This window comes from Lethenteron reissneri, chromosome 23 (genome assembly GCF_015708825.2).
Source record: "Lethenteron reissneri isolate LAM-NWPU_2019-01 chromosome 23, ASM1570882v1, whole genome shotgun sequence".
Lineage (NCBI taxonomy): Eukaryota > Metazoa > Chordata > Hyperoartia > Petromyzontiformes > Petromyzontidae > Lethenteron > Lethenteron reissneri.
Genome location: NC_083801.1, coordinates 19105042 through 19125661, shown reverse-complemented (window position 1 = coordinate 19125661; position 20620 = coordinate 19105042). Strand labels below are relative to the sequence as shown.

Here is a 20620-nt window from a genome sequence, read left to right as displayed (position 1 = left end):
CGTTTTCTATCTTGTGGAGTATATTAAATTTCTCATTGTACATCTTGACAAAAGATTATTCAGATACTGTAATTGCTCATTTTATTACAAAATAATACTATGTTTATATATACACACACACACAAGTTAATGAATAATAACCTAAAACCTTAAATACATTTAAGTGGGTTTTAAAGTTTGTAATATTATACGCCACCTCGTGTGATGACTATAAACGTGTATTTGAAATTGTATTAAAACACTTTCAATGCATAAACAGCACATATTCATGCACAGCAATGGTGACATGATGGCATTCAGCCCTTCCCACTGACCTTCAGTGCACCAGCAGGAACGAGAAGGTTAGCCATCCATCCCTTAGCAAGGTTAGTTCATGCTGGGAAGAGGATTGAAGAGGGGAGGTGGGGGTAGAGTATGCCTTGGCGAAGCTTTGCCTTCCGCTGAGAAGGCTTTGCACGCCGCGTTCAACCGGCGTGACGGATCAAAAGTGACAACCCCCTCTCCTGGTATGGCTCTCTCCACGATGCATCCGCCATGAAAGTTATTTTTATTTTGGCACGCCGCATACAGAGGCTTTTGAGAGGCATTTGGCCTGCCTGTGTGCTGCAAAGTGGGGCGACAGGATTATTCCCGGGGGCAGTTAGGTTGTCGCCTGGTGCGGGCCCCACTCGTGCTGGTAGCAGTGGCGAGAGTGCCCGTACGCATGTTTACCTAGCAAAACGTAGCACCAGAGGCCTGGCGCTGCCCAAGACGGGGGGGGGGGGGGTGCATAACCCCTGAGATGTGGGCCTAAACCAAGATGCCAGAGGCAATATCATTGTATGGAGTTGTTGGGGTTGTTGTTTTTTTGGCTGTGCAGTGAGATAAGTGGCGAAGCCAGGCGAAAATGATGGAGATAAACGAGTGATGAATTCAACCGTGACACCTTATGAAATATACGTAATTAAATTACTGATTATATATATGTAACGCTTATATTCAACGAAGTACATTTTTGTTAAATGCCTGTTTGCCAAGATATTAAAGACATTTTATTTCTCAAAACTGGAAAGGCAAAATGCTATTAGCATTTTATTCATTTTCTGCATTTGTGTATGCTCATAGGTGGGGAAAATAAATAAAAAGTTCCAACATCATAAATACATTGCTTTGTGGACACACATATTTGGCTATCGGTAGTCATCATAACACTTGATGATTTTCTAAGGTAAAAAAACACTTAATTGATTAATAATTTCATCACTCTGTATGTTTGTTTACCTTCTTTCACACTTCACGTAGCCAACCGTGATAATCGGAGGTGCGGGGAAAGGACTAATATTAAATATATTAACAAAATTAACACAGATGCTGCAAGAGTAGGCCATTGTGTATCCCAGCGTCACGGTTCAAAATTGCCAAATTTGAAAATGTCTCCAATCAGTAATTTTAACTGCAAAAAAAAACACTTGGCAGATGCCACCTGCGAAAGAGTCATGAGTCATATAAGAGACTTTACAAGTATAAACAAACGTAACAATAAATAATAATACGCCTTCATGAGATCAGTGCGGAGTTTGTTACTGGATGCAGCGGACAGCGACACTATTGGACAGCGGTCCTTGATACCATTCCTCCTTCAAATTGTGTTCCGCACCGGCTGCACCGTGGCTTCCCAGTCGCACCGACGACCTTCCCTTGCTGCACCGTGTGCGGACCCGTGCAGGCGCTGCACTTCCAGGGCCGCCTCAAGTTCCTGCACGGGCAGAACCGCAAGGCGGCCGACGGCAACCAGGTGCCGTCCCAGCTGGCGCTGTTCGCCGTCGCCACGCCGCTCCAGCCGCCCGCCATCCTGGAGATCCGCACCAAGAACATGATCTTCCGCACCAAGCACAAACTGGACTTCACTCCCCTCGGCTGCGATGCCAAGTACGCCATCGGCCGTCCGGCGATGGTGCTGCGGCGTGCAATGATGCCTCCGGGTGTTAAAAAAAACTATTGAGCTGTTACAGCTGATTTCAGTGTCCGAGCGTGCATATCATTAAGTTCATGAATGTTGATGGTTGCGGAAGGTTTCTGGAATAACTCAGCATGGATGGGGCTTAGTGGTTGAGGAGGCTCATACCATTTCAGACCGGTGAGCCAGCGTTGCTGAGATCGCAATGGATAACAGTGTAGTCACAGGAAGCAGCCATGAATGAACTGGATTCTCTCAACTGTGGCAAGTTGATTGACAAAAAAAGAATCATGGGATATATATCATTCTCTTCCAGTTTATTCTATCTTTGAGAATGACAAATGTTGATATAATTAATATTAGCAAACCCTGTTTGTAGGACATATAAAAGGTGACCCTGAGTGCAAATAAAAAGGTCCATTGTAGTGACTTTAGAACTAGTCCTGGAACATCCTGTTATGGGGCAATCTTCCAACACAGGACAATGCACTGCTACATTTGAGGGTTTGCAATGGAAGGTTCCTCATGAAGATGCTGATACATCTTCTTGGTTCTTTCGGTAAAGTCACGTAGAAGGGAAGTAATAGCATAATAAAAATAAAACATAATAAAATAATTCTCACGACGTTTCGGCCACAACGCAAGCAGCCGTCATCAGGTGAAGAACAGGTCTGTCGAGAAGAACAGGTCTGTCGAGAAGACAGACCTGTTCTTCACCTGAGGACGGCTGCTTGCGTTGTGGCCGAAACGTCATGAGAATTATTTTATTATGTTTTATTATTATTGTATTAGTTCCCTTCTACGTGACTTTACCAAAGAACCAAGACGATGAATCCCTGCAGTCACGAAAGCTTTAAATCGAAAAAAGATGCTGATAGCACACTTTTTTTTTATAAGTACAGAAAATATCTCGGCACCGTGACAGCTTTCCAGGGACGTTGGCACTAGTTTTGCTCTTGACATCGACTGTGTGCAGCGTAAGATTCCATTCATGAGTATGAAGGGCAGCAGCTTGAGCAAGGTCAATTATGCGGATGCTGCGAGGCCTTCCTGCAGATCGTCTTGACTGATGCCTCTCTCTTGTCGCTGGTTGTTGATGATGCGTGCAGGGGCCGTGTGGTGTTGGGCTACACAGAGATCGAGCTGTGCATGCGGGGCACTGGGTACCAGTTCATCCACGCTGCTGACATGCTGCACTGCGCAGAGAATCACGTGCGGAGTAAGACTCACCGGCTTGTCGGGTCCGATCCAACTTTCATAGATATCTTTGAAATATTTACTTGTGATGCATTGTTTAAGCGACGAGGGGTTGATAGATTGCCTTCATAGCGTCATATGTGTGATACGTGCACAATTAGAATTACAAGATGGGCTGTTGACACATTATACAGCAGTATGCTTCAGACCGAAACGTGTGGTAAACATGACTGAAGTAGTTGTGGTGGCTAAATATGAATCCCTGCATTTTTTTGCTCGTGCCACTGGTAGTGGAAAGGCCTCGACTAGAGGGGATTCTAGAAAGCCCTTCTCGAGGGAATTTGACCTCTGTTTCCAGACATCTCGGAATAGGCGGGAGCACCAACAATTTACCCCACTACACACAACCTGTCTCTCGACTACCAATTTAAAATGCTGGGTTGACAGAGCAAGGGATGATTTAAGAAACTTGTTCATTATTTCAGTTGCTGGACCAGTAGAAGATCGAGTCAAACCAATGGCCTTTGGATTGTAATTCCTGCGTGCTAATCGTGCAACACCCGTGGCAGCATCCCACGTGAATGTAGGACATGTGCGATAGAACGCTGCGCCTTTGTGTTCGTGCAGTGATGAGGACAGGAGAAAGTGGCCTCACGGTGTTCAGGCTTCTCACCAAGGACAAAGGCTGGACCTGGGTCCAGGCAAACGCTCGGCTTGTGTACAAGAACGGGAGGCCTGACTACATCATTGCAACTCAGCGGCCACTTTCGTGAGCACATCGCAGTGAACATGTATTTTACACAACAGCTACAGAGGCTACCAGGTGTGGTGCTGACCACCCACCACCCTCGTGTGCCATGCAAGCCTTCGCAGTATGCTCGCTCACAGCGCTTGCCACAACAGTCTGCCAATGGCTATTCGGGGGATCGTTGCCTTTGTGCGTGCTTCCCCAGGGACGAGGAGGGAGCAGAGCAGCTGCGCAAGCGCTCGTTGCACCTGCCCTTCACGTACAGCCACGGGCGAGGCGGTGCTCTACGAGTGCAGCTTCGCGCTGCCCCCATCGCTCGACCCCATGCAGCCGAAGGGGCACGGCGGTGGTGGCCGTGGGAAAAAGGGCTCGGGCTCCAAAGGGGCAGCCGGGGGGTCAGGTGCTCGGGGCTCGCTGGATCCCGATTCTTTGCTGGGCGCGATGCTCCGGCAGGACGAGTCGGTGTACGTGTGTCCGCCCGACCCCGTTCCCAAGTTCTCTTTCTCCAAGAGCTACTTCTCGGAGCTGGGCGGCATGGGAAGCTTGGACATTGCGGACCAACTGTCGAGGGGCCGTGCGGTCGACAGGGCCACCATCACAGAGGACTCCTCTGTAGGTTGAATGCAGTTGCGGCTGCATATGCAGAGGTTTCTGATGATGTGTGCATGATGATATCCAGCGTGTCATTTTTTATTGTTTTATTTCATTGTTAAGCCAATGGGTCTTCAAATGCAGTGTTTATCTTCGGCAATTGTACAACATTACAGATTCAAACGATTACCGTGTCCTTGACACATCCGATAATTATCCATATAGTTGCATGAATGTTAAGGAAAATAATTATCTCTGTAATTAAGTAATGCCCTACAATTAATGACGCAATATTCTACTTATGTATGTATGCACGTTGAATTTCTTTCGCACTGAACGTAGCCAGCCGCGCTCATCGGAAGTTGCGGGATCTCACGTAATCTCCTCGTACGAAAACACAAAGTTTTAGGCGCGTGCGACTGTGAGCCGTGCCGTCGACCAAAGTTGTGTCGTTTTCACAGGCCGACATGAAGCCGGATATTAACACGGCCCTCATGCTCACACACGAGCTGCCTGACTTTGGGCAGCAGAGCTGGTCCACGATGGCCGGCCCCGGCCTCGGCGGCGAGGGCGACAGCGACGACGGGGCCGGTGGCGACCTCCTCAGCGCCCTGCAGTGCTTCGGCATCAGCGTGGACGAGCTGGATGTGTTCGAGCAGGACGAGCGGCTCGTGATGCTGGAGCTCGACTCGCTGTCGGCGCAGCTCAACGAGACCATCTCCAACATGGACATCCTCGACTACGTCGACGACTCGCTGAGCCGCCGCACGGGGCAGTTCTCCCAGGGAGAGCTCCTGGCCAAGCCTGAGAGCTCCCTTTCCTGTCCGACCTCATCACAGAGTCTTGCTTACATGCAGCCACAAGTGACTAATCAGCAGCAGCAGCAGCCGCAGCAGCAGCAGCAGCCGCCTGCCAAGCAAGCACAGCAGCAAATGTTTTACCAGGCGAAGATAAACAGGAGATACACCAGCTGGGATGAGCAACAGCAACACGCAGCAATGCACCAGCATCCCCAGACGTCACACCAGCCCCAGCGGCAGAGATTGCAATTAATGCAGCACCAAGCAGGGGCCCTGATCGTCAATGGGCAAATTCAGCAGCACACACAGCAGCAGCAAGCGATGCAGTCATACCAATTCACTCCTTTGGATGACGGTGGTGAGCAGTATAACGTGGAAGCTGCTACTGCCGCTAGTTACACCCAGAGCTTTCCAGCCTGTCAGCAAATGCAGCTGAACAGCAGGGTTGCGGTCGACAGCAGCAGCTACGGCCGCCTGGGCTTCAGCAGCAGCAGCAGCAACGGGGCGACCCAGGCAGGAGAAGGGCAGTGCAGGACAGCTGCAGCCGGAACCTCCATTTGTGGCTATGCCACTCAGCTACAGCAGTTCGTGCCCTCGAAGATGCCGGCTGCTCAAAGCTTCATGCTCAAGCAGAACTTTAACCTGCTGTCCTCTTGCCAGTACCAGAGCCAACAGTGCCCAGCTACTGTCATGAAAGAGCAGCTCACCGGCGAGGTATCTGAGCGGCAGCAGCAGCAACTGCAGCAACTGCAGCAGGAGGACCTCATGATGTCTTGTTCAGGCATCTCATGCACAGTGGAACAGGAAAGGCAGTACAAGGTGAATATATTTACGTATCTACTATAAACTTATTCATTTAAGTGTTCTGGCCCTAGTCAGGACCGAGGCACTATCTACTCCATGTTTTTTTTTCGATTTAAAGCTTTCGTGACTGCAGGGATTCATCTTCTTGGTTCTTTCGGTAAAGTCACGTAGAAGGGAAGTAATAAAATAATAAAAATAAAACATAATAAGACAATTCTCACGACGTTTCGGCTACAACGCAAGACGGCTGCTTGCGTTGTCGCCGAAACGTCGTGAGAATTGTTTTATTATGTTTTATTTTTATTATTTTATTACTTCCCTTCTACGTGACTTTACCGAAATAACCAAGAAGATACTCCATGTTTCTCTGACTTCCGCTGCTCTTTTCAACTCTCCGTACGTCCTTGTTAACATCACCTAGCATCTCCATTCTTTCTCTTGATCTTTTGAGAAATAATAATTCCTCGATGACCTCCTTCAGCGGTGCGTTCCCTCTCGCGACATGCCCAACCCAGCACCGTATACATGCATGCATAATATGTGCAGGATGGTGCGAGGGTTTGCACGTTTCTCACCGAGCTATTTTAGGACGCTTGATTCTTGTGGACACTCGAAAATGTGGCAGAGCATTACCTGGCCACATGATATGCTTGTAGGTGAAAGGTATTGAAAGGTGACATGGCATTATTTAATTGTTTTGCAGTGCGATTATTATTGAAAGTCTCACATTTTAAACGTGTCCATACCCGCGAAAAAAATTCATCCTTTTGCTTGCGAATGCGACGACAACACGTCTCAACCCTAGCACTAACATGGTCAAATAGAAGGATTTGCTTTAAAAAATATATATATCGCCGCGATCTTTAAACGATTCTGTTCTCTCCCAGCTCTCCATGGACCGCAACATCGGAAATGGCAACGTGCTCTACGAAGGCGTCAACTGCGAGCAGCTGAGCAGTTTTCCTGACGGGGAAAGCCTTCCAGTCCACCCTGGCATGAGCCAGCCCATGCCTGATGCCATGCAGTACTTTCTGGACTCGTGAAAAAGGGTGGCAAAGGAAAACCCCATCTGTGCCCTCTTCCAAGCTAGACACTAAAGTGTTACCAGCAAAATGATGCAGTGTTATTGCCATAGAGTAAGTGTGCCACAAAGTTTTGAAAGCTCTTGTTCTGTTTTTAATTTAATATGTATACATGTTTTTGTGATCCTGATATGTGTATTTCACATGCACTAACCTTTTTTTTTGTCATCATCATTATTATTGTTGTTAGACACACATAATGTTATACATTTTTATTTTATGATCTGCAGAGAGTATTAATCTGATGATTTGGCTGGTAAGTTGGTGTGATTCTAAGATTGACCATTAAAGTTCCAAAAACTGTCAGTGTTAAAGGTATATGATATTATGTGTGATGATTATTGCATTTGACACAATATGGAAAAATGTAATGATGCATTATTTTTGGTTTGTTTACAACATGTTGCTGATAAGTCAATGTGGCTATGATAAAAGTAACGCACAAAAATCAGGCATGAAGAGATGCCAATTTTATATGAAAGTATAACACAGACACAAGAGATAAAAACAAAAATCTGGCATACATAACCTGATATTTTTTTTATTATTATGAACATTATTTACTGACTATACTGTAATATATGTACCCATGAGTTGTTTTCCTTTCTTTTTTTAAAGACTATATAAACTTATTATAATAACGGCTGCAACTCTGCAGAGGAAGGAATGAAACCATGTTGCACTATGAAGTGGACCCTGGCCTCTTTTTTTCTGAACTATCTGAAGGATTTAGCTTATTAACATTGTAAAACAATGCTGAGATATTATGTGCTTCCCATGCCAAGCAATTTTTTGAGCACGCTATCGTTCAAGAGACTGTGGCGGTGGTGAATTGTCGGCGGAGTAATCTGACCTGCACCAAAGCGCAGAGTAAATGGGTATTTGTGTAATGAAGGCTTTTTATTTCTATTGTTGTGTAGGTAGTTGTGGTTGTGGTGTCCACCCATTAGGAGAATGGGGCCCCTGTGCAAACTGCCATCCCCCCCTCCCAATTGTTTGTCCCAAGGTGGCATGGTTATGAGCACACACTATCATGAACATAACTACATCTTAACACGGAGGCTTTCGCAACCAACATCACGGTTCATTATTGATTTTAGGGTCAGATCGCGTCAGCTAAATGTGTCGTAAATCCCTCCTCTAATATGCAACAATTGTTAAATGTTGTGAATTTCTCAGCAGTCATAGATTGGCGCGATTGTTCGCGTGACAACCTCATTAATTGGCTGTGTCGGGTGGAGGGAGTTTGCAATACACATTTTACTTACGCGATCTGACCCAAAAAAAAAATGTGCGAATAGCTACACATGCTGACAGCGCCTCCTCAGATCAACGCCCACCTCCCGGCTCTCCGACAATGTGCGTCCTGGTTGCTCCACGCGTTGTTCGGCATGGGATTCACATCGCTTGCTGTCTGGCATAGGAATCACACCGCGTGCTGTTCAACATGGAAATCACACCGCATGTTGTTCGGCATGGGATTCACACACGTGTTGTTCGGCATGGGAATCACACTGCGTGTTGTTCGGCATGTGAATCACACCGCGTGTTGTTCGGCATGTGAATCACACCGCGTGTTGTTCGGCATGTGAATCACACCGAGTGTTGTTCGGCATGTGAATCACACCGCGTGTTGTTCGGCATGTGAATCACACCGCGTGTTGTTCGGCATGTGAATCACACCGCGTGTTGTTCGGCATGTGAATCACACCGCGTGTTGTTCGGCATGTGAATCACACTGCGTGTTGTTCGGCATGTGAATCACACCGCGTGTTGTTCGGCATGTGAATCACACCGCGTGTTGTTCGGCATGTGAATCACACCGAGTGTTGTTCGGCATGTGAATCACACCGCGTGTTGTTCGGCGTGATTTCCATGCTGAACAACACAACCCGAAAAGACATCAGAGAGAGAGAGAGAGTGATTATTATTATTATTTTGTTGCTTTCATTTTGAAATATTCCACCACTCAGTATTTTTTTTATATATAGTTTAAGGTTGTATGAACTGTTGGGTGTGGTGCAGATTAAAGGATTGTTTTCTTTTCATTGTTGTTTTGAATATTGCAGTACATAGCCATAAGCAAATGTAACAATTATGAGTTTGTGAGACGATTGTAGAATACATCGAATACATCGCTACACTACCTATTTACAAAAGAACAAATCAACCAGATGAAAAATAACCATTGTATATATATACATTACGTCTCAAAATAATGTTAATTAACCACTGAAATCTACCAGTATTTAATTGTGCAATTATGAAACGACCAAAACAATGCACAGGACTTCAATAAAGACAACTATGAAGAAATTCACGTGTAATTGTTAAAGTGCCAGAATATAAAAAAACATAAAATATGTTAATAATGTACTTATTTTTAATATTGTCTTACTGCTAAATAAAAGTGGAAGCATTTTGGAATATCTATGTCCAAGTCCGTCACTCAAACTAGATTCATAGATGTGAGTCTGCATGGAGGGTACATCATACCCAAATACAACGGCAAAAGCAACTGGAATCAGATTCAAGTGCAAATCGATTACGCTATTGCATTATGTGTTTAACATCGCAAAGCGACGCCTGTGATTTGCTGAAATACGTGTGGTAAAATAACTGTCCATTTGTTATGAAACAGGATGTCATGGGGTTTGGCCTCCATAGCATCCCTTTCAATTTTCCTTCATTGGAATCAACTCAAGACTGTTGATCTCATGGGCCCAGTTGGAATGGAGCCCTTTCAATTGGAACTTTTAAACATAGATTGAAAACTCATTTCTAGCGAACTGATTTTTGTCTTCAGTTTGTTGTGCTTCATCCGCAACCTCCCGTTTAGTTCGGTTGGCTACGTACGGTGCGAAAGGTCAACCATACGTACATTAACAATATGATGACGTTAATGAGAGAGTAGACATTCGCAGCTAACAGAAAACTTCACGTGAAAAACACGCTGCGATTATTAACTGCGTTTTTTTTTATAATAACTAAATAATTTTAGATCCTGAGAGGAACGACTGTCTACACGTCGATGAACGAGTCTTCGTAAAATAGTTGTAACCGTGTATTTGATGCACGAGTGGCGAGGCAGCTATTCTAGTGTTATTCGGAAGATATTTAGAAGTTTTACAATAGAATTATAAAATAGAATTGTAAAAAACATGACAAAAGAATAATGTTTTTTGAATAAGTAATGATAATTAGTATTGCTGATCAAGCATGGAATTTCAATTAAATTAGTATCTACTTTTATAAAATGTACTTTATATCAACATTATTCTTAATGGTATCATTGTACAGTACTTCCATTTTTATTTCACAATGATCAATGGTGTACCCTTTAAGCGGTGTAAACCTCACTGATTTTACCAGACCGTATTTACAATCCTCAAGTTTGGCACATCATCATCATCACCCATTGTCTATCTACTGCTGGATGAAATTCTTCCCCCACTGCCACCATCCCACATGAGCTGCAATGCCACAATCCATCTCACTCCTACGCGTGAGCTGTGTTCGCAGTGCCATGCCAAGCATCCATCTCTTGCTTGCTTGTGTACTTTTCATCTTTTGTTTAAACGCCTTTGTTATTGTCGATGTTTTTGGTGTACCTCTCAGTGGGAGATGTGCATCGATTGAAAAGTGTCCTTCAAGCAGGCAGAGATGCTCATTTGCATGATCAAATTTGTTTTCCCCAAAGTTGCATTAATCTTGCTCTTGATCGCCTCTTTATTTAATAACGTGTATCCCCATTTACCTTCCATAATTAGCTTCGGGTGTGCATTTTTTTGCTGTGTTTTCCAATTGTGTCCCCTTTTTGTTGAGCAAAACTTTGCTAGGCCCACTTATCACTCGACCATTGCGCTCAGGTTTAACGTTGAAGAAGTAGGATACAAAAGTGTACATCAGCATCGGTGGCTTTCACACAAACTGCTTAAGAATACGCACTCGGTTTTTACCGTTCTGCTGTGGAGTTCTCCGAATTGTTTGTAGGTTGTTCGACATGACGTCCGATGTAGTGCGAAACGTCAGGCACCGTGCTTGACAACACATGGCAACAACCTGAAAACTCAAGTGAGAATAGACACTCAATCATGTGCAGTGCCACATTGTTACGTTACAGAATGTGATCTTGCCAGAGTCTATCCACCAACAAGTCCCTCGATCGTAATTTTTGATAGAGCAGTACCGACGCTTTGCACTGTATAATAGAATCTATAACATAGTATTTAAACTAGATTGACTAATTTAGTGATTACAAACATATAAGGTATATTTTGAAAGTAAAACAAGTTTAAATTTTATTATTAGGGCTTAAACTGTGACAAATTGAGTCTTTACAAAAAATGCACAATATTTTGTTTTATATATAATTATAACAACAGTCACACTGGGTGTGGACACTCTCAACCTACATTTTTATTTTGTTCTTACAAAACAACACGTGTGGCTAAAGTTCACTTTTCGAGGCCTATTACAATCAATCATGTATTGTTCATCAAAATATAAGGGTACAATTTCAAAATATGTAATGTCTACATATTAATAGAATGCAATAATTGCAATTGAATCAAGTCATTGTGCATTCTCAACGTGTGCAGTGGAAGTACAAGGTGTATTTCAAATATCATGGGACATTTTTTCCAGCATCATACTTTGACACTGGAAAAAGATCCCACGATATAGCTGCTCAGCCCGAGCTATAAATGCTCTGATAGTGGCATTGTCTTTGTACCGTGTGCCTTTTGGCGTTCTCTGGTCTGACACTGGTGAAACTAGGCCATAAAGAAGGCTGTCTCTGGTGTAGGCCAATCAGTTTCAAAGACAATGCCATTTATTATTAGAGCATGTTTGTTTGCATGTTCACCACAAGTATATGTGGTTAATGCAGACTTGGTTCTTTGCAAAAGGAATCTATTTGGTGTTTGAACATCTTAACACCCGTTTTAATTGCCAGAAAGGGTAAAACCTATTCCTATTTATCATGGATCTGAAATGCTGTGCAGGAGGCCCTGGGAGGGGCTGGTGACAGCCTATGAGCTTGACATTCAACACAGGACTGAGGCTGAAGAATTCAAAAACATTCACATACAATTTCTTAATGTAGGACAGATCTCTTATGCTTTTCTAAACTTGTATTATTGCGGTGTCTAGACACTACAGTGGTAATATTAAACGATTCAGAAATGTTGAGGCTCATTTACAGTCTAGTTGTGTATTGATGACTCCAGCAGTACTGCTTTTGCAATCAATTACACCGTGAACAGCGTCGTGTTAACGTTGCAAATGGCTAACTCCACAGTTTATATTATAATCATGGTTTCACCTACATTATCGTAATATCCGCACCCCCGATTAGCACGGTTGGCTATGTTGGTATGTATGTTGAGCTTCTTTTACACCGTTTGTAGCCAACCGTGCTAATCAGAGGTGCGGGGGAAGGACAACAAATTAATCACAAAAAGGAGTTCCAAAGAAACTAGTTTTCAATTTAGATGATTTAAAAGTGCATAACTCCAGTGGCTTCCTAATATCGGAAGGAAGAGTGTTCCAGACGGCCGCTGATACGCATCTGAAAGCGTGAAATGCGGTGACCGTCTTTGCTCGATGGCTACCCAAAAGCCGCCGCTACGAGGATTCCTGGAGTTTGCTTGGTGATGGTTTATGCTTCTTGACGAGATCAGCCAGGTATTGTGGTGCATTTTTGGGAAGTACTTTGTGTGTAATGAGTGTGGCTATGTACAGTGCGAAAGAAGTTCAACATACATGCAGCTGGCATATAACCAAAATTCAGTCGAAACAGGCTTCATTCAACAAGGGACACATTCATGTTTCTGTTAAAAACCTCGTCCTGTAATATACTTTACTTACCCAGTGAGAGGCATTGCGATTTATTGGAACTGATTTATGTGTTGGCAGGAATAGATTTTCCACCAGCCTAACACAAAGAGCACGAATTTGGCCATTTTGTCAAAATATTGTTGGAGACTACATGCCAACTCTTTTGGAAGGGAGACTCATCGTTGCAAAATCACCCAAGGCAAATACTCCAAACAACTGCCTACTGCTGTTAGAACATCTTTAATGTCCACCGTATTGCAGATGGGCATGCTTTATATATGTTTTCTGAAGAAAGTACCAAATGACAATGGGAAATTAATGAACGATTCCATCCAAACCGACTCGGTCACAAGTGTGCTCACTGCGATGCTTGGTCACTGGACACGTAATGATGCATCAGTAGAATCAAAGTAGATACCGTATGATGATAATTTGTATTAAAATGTTCACGAAAGTAATACTTCATGTTACATGAATAACGTGACAAAGAAACAATATGAGCAACAACGAAAAACACGAGACATTAAATAATCTATCTATGTGACTTTGCCGAAAGACCCAAGAATTTAAATAATTGATACATTTTTTATTAAATATTGATCCTGACTCGTGACAATTCATTCACTTGTTAAGGGGTCGGGTGTTTGATGACATGTCAACACATAATAGGTGTGGATATGTTTTTAAATTTCTCGCTCACTAAAATGTCGAGTGATATTTTTTTGCAAATGTTCCATTGTGCACCTGGTGCTACACGTGGATCACCGTAACTATTTTTTGTTTTGATTTGCGCCACGTTCGAATGGGAGAAGGCTGAAGTGTTACAGGACACTGCCTGACGAACCAATCTCCAATACTGTAGCCTCTGAGTGGTCGTTCATTCTTTTTATACGACATTAAAACGTCTGCGTTCTAGGTTGAGCCAAGTTAAATAGATCCACATTTGGTTATGCTGCCAAAAAATACACAGCATGTGTAAAAACATGTAATGCTCCTAGATTGAAAGAAGTTCAACATACATGCATACATTGCACTAATACAATGCTACACATTTTGCATTTGACAAAAAACAGGAAATTATATTCATGCATCACGCCTACACATTCAATGAAATGTGTTTTACTGGCCCAGTCAGATGGCTGAGGGAAGCATTGCCATGCAATCGTATCACATTCAGAAGACAATCATGCACAAAGACATTATGGTGAATTCAGTGCAGTACATTTTCCACGTGAGGTGAGTAGTAAGCACAATGTGAATTTTTTTAAACACACTGCTTCTATCAGTGACCTTTGAAATGAATGGCTGTTTTAGATAACGGATGGGCAGTTTGATTGAACGTTATATTGTAAAATACCTAGATTTTAAATGTGCTTTGTGTCATTCAATTATTTTTGGCCAACTTAGTGTGGCATACAGTGTATCATACGTACAGTGTATCATAAAGCTTTAAATCAAGAATATTGCAAACCAGTAGCATTATTATGGTATGTATATTTAAAAACTATAAATACATTTGCTTTACGTTTGTTATCATGTTAAAACATGAGTGTACAAATAATGTTGGTTTTACAGTCATAATGATTATGTCACGATACATATGAGCAATAAATTAATAAACAGGACGATTGCATTGACACAATCAAATCCATCAGGGGGGGTGTCATGGTGTTTTAAGCTCGATGTCAGTAGCACTTTGTGTTGTTATTGTGTATCTTTCAGACCACCCTATTCAATGTTTAATCATCTGTACATGTCACATTTTTTCTAAATTGAACATTACGGATTGTCTATTAACCATATAACGGGAAGCATAACCAAAATTCAACTCTGCCTGGAAATGACAAGGCAATCGGATGGATTACACTATGTAACACAATTTTTGTTCCTGGGTAGTAAGTGTTATTTCGGAATTGCTTATGCCTAAACAGTATAGAAAATGGCTATTATATCCCACAAACTTTGCTTTTATGACCAGGGCAGTAATATTTTGAAATGTACCTATTTTCAATGAGAAAACGGGCAAATTTCTCTATTTTCGTTCACATAAAGTAAATACAAAGAATTACTACAAAAGATTTAGAAGTGAGTCGTTTTTCGAGATTTACGATTATACTGTAAATCACTTTCACGAATCAGCCCCCAAATATCTCCCATCGTGTTCTCGTCATACTGTCCTTGGTAGTAGCGTTCAAAGTCCAGTATATGCTGGTGGAAGCGCTCGCCTTGCTCTTCCGAGTACGTTCTCATGTTCTTGAATTGATCAAATTGAGCATCAAGGATATGGACTTTGAGGGACATCCTACAGCCCATTGTGCCGTAGTTCTTCACCAGTCTCAACCAGCTCTACACATAGTTTTCGACCTTGTGATTGCCCAGGAAGCCACGAACCACTGCTACAAAGCTGTTCCAAGCCGCTTTCTCCTTACTCGTGAGCTTCTTGGGGAATTCATTGCACTCCAGGATCTTCTCTATCTGTGGTCCGATGAAGACACCGGCTTTGACCTTTGCCTCAGACAGCTTAGTGAAGAAGTCTTGAAGGTACTTGAAGGCTGACGACTCCTTATCTACAGCTATGACAAATCGTTTCATAAGGCCCAATTTGATGTGCGGTGGTGGCATCAGCACCTTCCGGGGGTCCACCAGTGGCTCCCACTTGACGTTGTTCCTCCCCACAGAGAAATCGGTCCGCTGTGGCCAGTCACACCTGTGGTAGTGCGCCTTGGTGTCCCTGATGCCCCAAAGGCAAAGATAGCAGGGAAATTTGGTAAAACAGCCTTGGAGACCCATCAGGAATGCCACCATTTTGAAGTCTTGGATGACCTCCCAGCAAGACTGGATTATGGACTGGGCCAGTGGGTCCAGTGCCCCAGGGCCTCGGACTGCCAGCGGGCCTCCAAGCCTCAGGCCGCGCGTGGTGCGTGACCCAAGACTTCAGCGTTCAACTTCTGAAGGCCCCTCAGTGCACACAGCGCAAGCTGACCACTAGGCCCCTGGGTGCTTATAGCGTGAGCCAACCACTAGGGCCCCCCAGACCCCTCAGTGCTTACAATGTGAGGGCACTCCAGACCCCTTGGTGTTTACAATGTGAGGGCCCCTAGGCCCCTGGGGCTTAAAGCATGATCTGACCACTAGGGCCTCTGGGCCCCTCGGCACCTACAGTGTGAGGGTCCCTGGGCACCTCCGCGCTTAAAGCGTGAGTTGACCACTAGGGCCCCCAGGCCCCTCGGTGCATACATCGAGTGTAACACCTGGGCCACTTGGTACATAACAGTGCATGTGTAAAGGAGAGCCGACACAATATTGCAGGGGGGTTAGTCTTTTAATCCTTTCCTCCCATCCACACCTCTCCCCAGCTGTCCCAATCTCGTTCCCGCCAAAAGCCCCTTCTTCCCACCCGTTCTCCCCTCATATCTCCTCGATTACCCCTCCCACTAACCCTCCTATTGGTGGGAATCCTTCCCCCGACACCCCTACACATGCTTAAAACGAGAGCCTCTCGGATTGTACAGCGCTTCTGTACAACGGAGCCACTGGTTGGCACGCTACAATATGCTGTGACATGATACAATATTCACCAACAAGTCAGTTCATTCTGCATAACAGGACAGTTTGAAGGGCGTCATATTACGGCAAGCCGTTCGTTATTTGACTCACCGTCACTAGCTATCCCTTTATTTTAGCTCGCTGTCCATTTTCACTCGCTAGCTGCACGTAAGATTCAGCTTGATAACATAAATTAGTTAGCTAGCTGACAGTTTTGACAGCTAGCTGCCCTTACAACCAAATTAGCTGCACTAAAAAGCCAGCTAGTGAGACCGAGGGCTTGTCGTTTGTTGAAAGCTTAGTTAGCCGTTGACAAATCAATTATTAAAAATACACCACAGTCTTGTGAAACATAAAAAATATATGCCAAAAGCTATATTTTTTCATCTACTAATGCATATATAAGAGACCCAATCCATACTTAAAGATTAAGTTAAACCCCATTCATTTTTTCCATAGACCGTCTGTTTTTATATCCACGGAAGTAGATAATGCTAACGTTGACATGCAAATTGTCGACAGCTCTTACGAGGTCTTTTTTTCCCCTCCCCATCGATGGGATGTGGCCTATGTGCATAGTCTCCACCAAGTCATTTCACTGACTTATCAGAAACCTTTGTTGGTTGTTCAGCCAATGAAAAATAAGTTATCTTTTGAATTTCAAGCAACATAATTCTCTCTGCAGGTATATAAGACATTTCTTGGTAAGAAAAGCCACAGACAGATGCCTGTTTTCTTGCTTGGTATGCCACAGTAATATATTCAGAGACTCCTCTTCTTGGTTCTTTCGGTAATGTCACGTAGAATGGAAATAATAAAATAATACAAATAAAACATAAAATAATTCTCACGACGTTATTATGTTTTATTTGTATTATTTTATTATTTCCATTCTACGTGACTTTACCGAAAGAACCAAGAAGAAGAATCCCTGCAGTCACGAAAGCTTTAAATCGAAATATTCAGAGACTTTTAAATATTTTTATAAAACAACCTTTTTAAAGGCTATTTCAACAATCCCTCCTAAGGGCTATTTTCTAACAGCCTTTTTAAAGGCTTAGTGCTATTTTCGTTTACGTGTTTTCTTTTTTTTATCTACTCAAAGCTGCCTTTAGGTACAAATAGACTATAAAATACTACCACTTGATTGTATTTTTCAACAACAGTATTTGAATGGTGTTGTCATTATTAATATATATAAATTATAATATTTAATAAGTATTGAGATATGCTATAAATATTAAATATAAATAGCATACTAGTTCTAAATATGGACCACAAACGTTGCAATAGTGGTACTTCCAAAAGGAAAGCCAAAAAAGAAAAGGAGGCAAAAGAGGCAGTTTTCCTACAAAGTGTTCACCTCATTGCCAAGTTCTTTCGAAAACCCTCTGATAGTAATGATGACGACAGCAGCATTATTGTCAGCTGTGAGGAAGGAACTAGCATTAGTTCAGTTTCCAGTAATGTCACTCCCCCTAAGCCATCGTTTGAAGGTGAACCCTCAACAGCTAATAGTATACAAGAACCATCATTTCCACCTCAGGAGCAATTGGGCAGTTCACAAGAATCAAATCAGCAACCAAGCCATTCCTGGTGCTATGAGGTCACTGACCCTGCATTATGGCAAAGCACTTTCAGTGACATTGTTAAGTCAGTGCTTAGTGAAATGAGGTGCCTGGAGTTTGTCTTGATCCCCAATAGGCATGCCGAAATATGCCTTGTAGGCCTCACACATCTCAGCCGATGCTTCCATAGAGTACTTTTTCGCTCTTGTGTTGATAAATTGGCCGCAGACATAGCAAAATTCGCATGCCAGATGCTTGCAGCCTCTTGATGCCATCTCATAAAAATGCAGATATGTATCCACTTAGGCAGCTGGAACTAAACTGAATTGGTGGGCTTAAGGCCCCTGTATTTATACTATTTATATTACTGGAAAGTTCTAGAATGTTCTAGAAGTTACTCCAAGTTTACTCAGCACTGAATCTATCTGGAATGTTCTGGAAAATAGGTGAATTTCAAAATATCAATGTCCTGGTTATAAAACCAAAGTTTGTGGGGAATAATAGCAATGTTCTGTACTTTTGAAGCATAAGCAATTAGGAAATAACCCTTACTGCACAGGAACAAAAAATAATTCTTACAGTGTTATTCCTTCAAATGGTTTCCTTAAAAAAAACTGGGAGCACATTTAACATGTTCAGATTTTGCTTGGCCATGAAGGTCAACCACTGGGACAATCACTGACATACAGGTGGGATTCGGCAAACAAGCATTACGCCAGTTGACATTCTGATATTGTAATATACAAGTCCACCAGGGCCCTGAAACAAAACTGCTTCTCAGCAGCCATGGGATCCTGTTGCCCTCTGCTTCATTCCTGGTGCTTTTGTTGTAGTCTGTAACTATGTTTGCAAATAAAACATTTCTTATTACGCTGTAAATCCAGTGTAATATTTTCTTGTACATAAAAAATACTCTATCCTTCACAGACGCAACACTATTTCACATGGGAATTTACAGCAATATGTTTTTTTTTACACTGAAAATATTCTTTCTTATTGACGTAACAATCGGCATCTCTGGTGTGGACCCATCAGTTTCAAAGACAATGCAGAGTACGTTTTTTTTTTGCATTCTGACCACAAGCATTGTGGTGTTTTAACAACTTAACACCTGTTTTGTTGCCAGAAAAAAAGGGGAAAACCTATTCTCATATTTTGGTACTGGAAAAGGAGGTCCCATGATGACGTAACTATCCTTTGCCACTATTGTGATCTGATGAAGCATGAGGTGTGGAGCGGTTTATTTGCATTTAACAACATCACGTCTTTGTTACAGGTAATGTAAATGAGTGGACAGAGTAGCAGTGTCACAGCTGCTCGTAACAGCCGTAGCTGTCTAACAGAATTCCATCAGGTGCACAACGAGACAGAGTACACTAGGGTGACATTCATGTTAATTCGAGGGTTTAAATTCGTTCTACGCTTACGATTAAATGCTTTGTAATAATTTAGCATCCAATTTATCCAGCGTCAAAAGGACGCTGGATATGTGTGGCTCTACGCATGCTAATTCGAACACAATGATTTCATTCCTTGATTTGATTTCCTCAGAATGCATTGCTAAGCTAGCACAATGACGAAGCAGCATTTTTATGCATCGTGAAAGCGTAACCATAACATCAGCGAGTGTTTGTTTTATGCACATCGTTACACCAGCGGTTGGAGTTGTGGTACAGTGGTTAGCACACTGCGCTGTAAACCTGGCGACGTGATTTGAATCCGAGGGTCACGGCTAACATCAGCGAGTCCTCATCACAACCAGATTTGCGCCTGGTCTCACAGGGAGAGACTTTTGAGAAGAGTGTATTGGGTTGTTTTGCATCTCAGAAACTACCACACAGAGCATATCTTGTTACAGGCACGTAGTGCAAAATGGGGGCTGTAGAGTATTTTCATCGTAATCTATGGAAAATGTCTATCAAGAAATTATATAATGGACAAGCATCAACATGTATATGTACATACGATGCTATCGAGATGGTGATCTGAGTTGATTCCTATCCACAGCTAGCATCATGGTGGGTAATATCTGAACCAGTCTTGGGACTGCTCAAATTAATTTCCAATTAATAATGACTACATTTTTAAAAGGCTTGAAGACACAAATATAACAGAAACCCCATCTGTATTCCCCACGCAATGGTGTATGTTATGTTGTTTGCATACATGTGTAAATACTGCATGAAATCGGATGAATCACTGCAAACATGTCACACCCAATTATGTTCAAAAGGTCATTGGCGGTTATAACAGGTGCTAAAAGCCTGGAAATGCCACGTGCCCGATTTGTTTTTCAAACTTACATGAAAGGACATTATTTGCGGGTAATATGCCACGACTGACATTTACTACCTCTGATGTCAAATTTAACAGGCCTCATTTTCAGGATTGTACATCTTCAATGATACTTCAAAATTGTCAATCAATAACGGAATCACTTATTATTTTATGATGAAGTATGGGCAAACAACCCCGATGACTGACACAACACGGGGAGGCCGTCATTC

The 20620-nt window shown here is 42.9% G+C and overlaps 1 protein-coding gene across 1 annotated transcript in view; it reads left to right on the top strand.

The window, feature by feature from the left end:
- The window catches only part of LOC133346158 (aryl hydrocarbon receptor-like), a 102800-nt gene extending 85418 nt beyond the window's left edge, over window positions 1-17382 (top strand). Inside the window, 7 exon segments of the mRNA XM_061557613.1 lie at window positions 1706-1908; window positions 3046-3155; window positions 3761-3902; window positions 4087-4144; window positions 4146-4493; window positions 4934-6091; window positions 6964-17382. Coding sequence (XP_061413597.1) covers window positions 1706-1908; window positions 3046-3155; window positions 3761-3902; window positions 4087-4144; window positions 4146-4493; window positions 4934-6091; window positions 6964-7119 — 2175 coding nt within the window. The 3' untranslated portion in view covers window positions 7120-17382.
- The last annotated feature ends 3238 nt before the right edge of the window (window positions 17383-20620 follow it).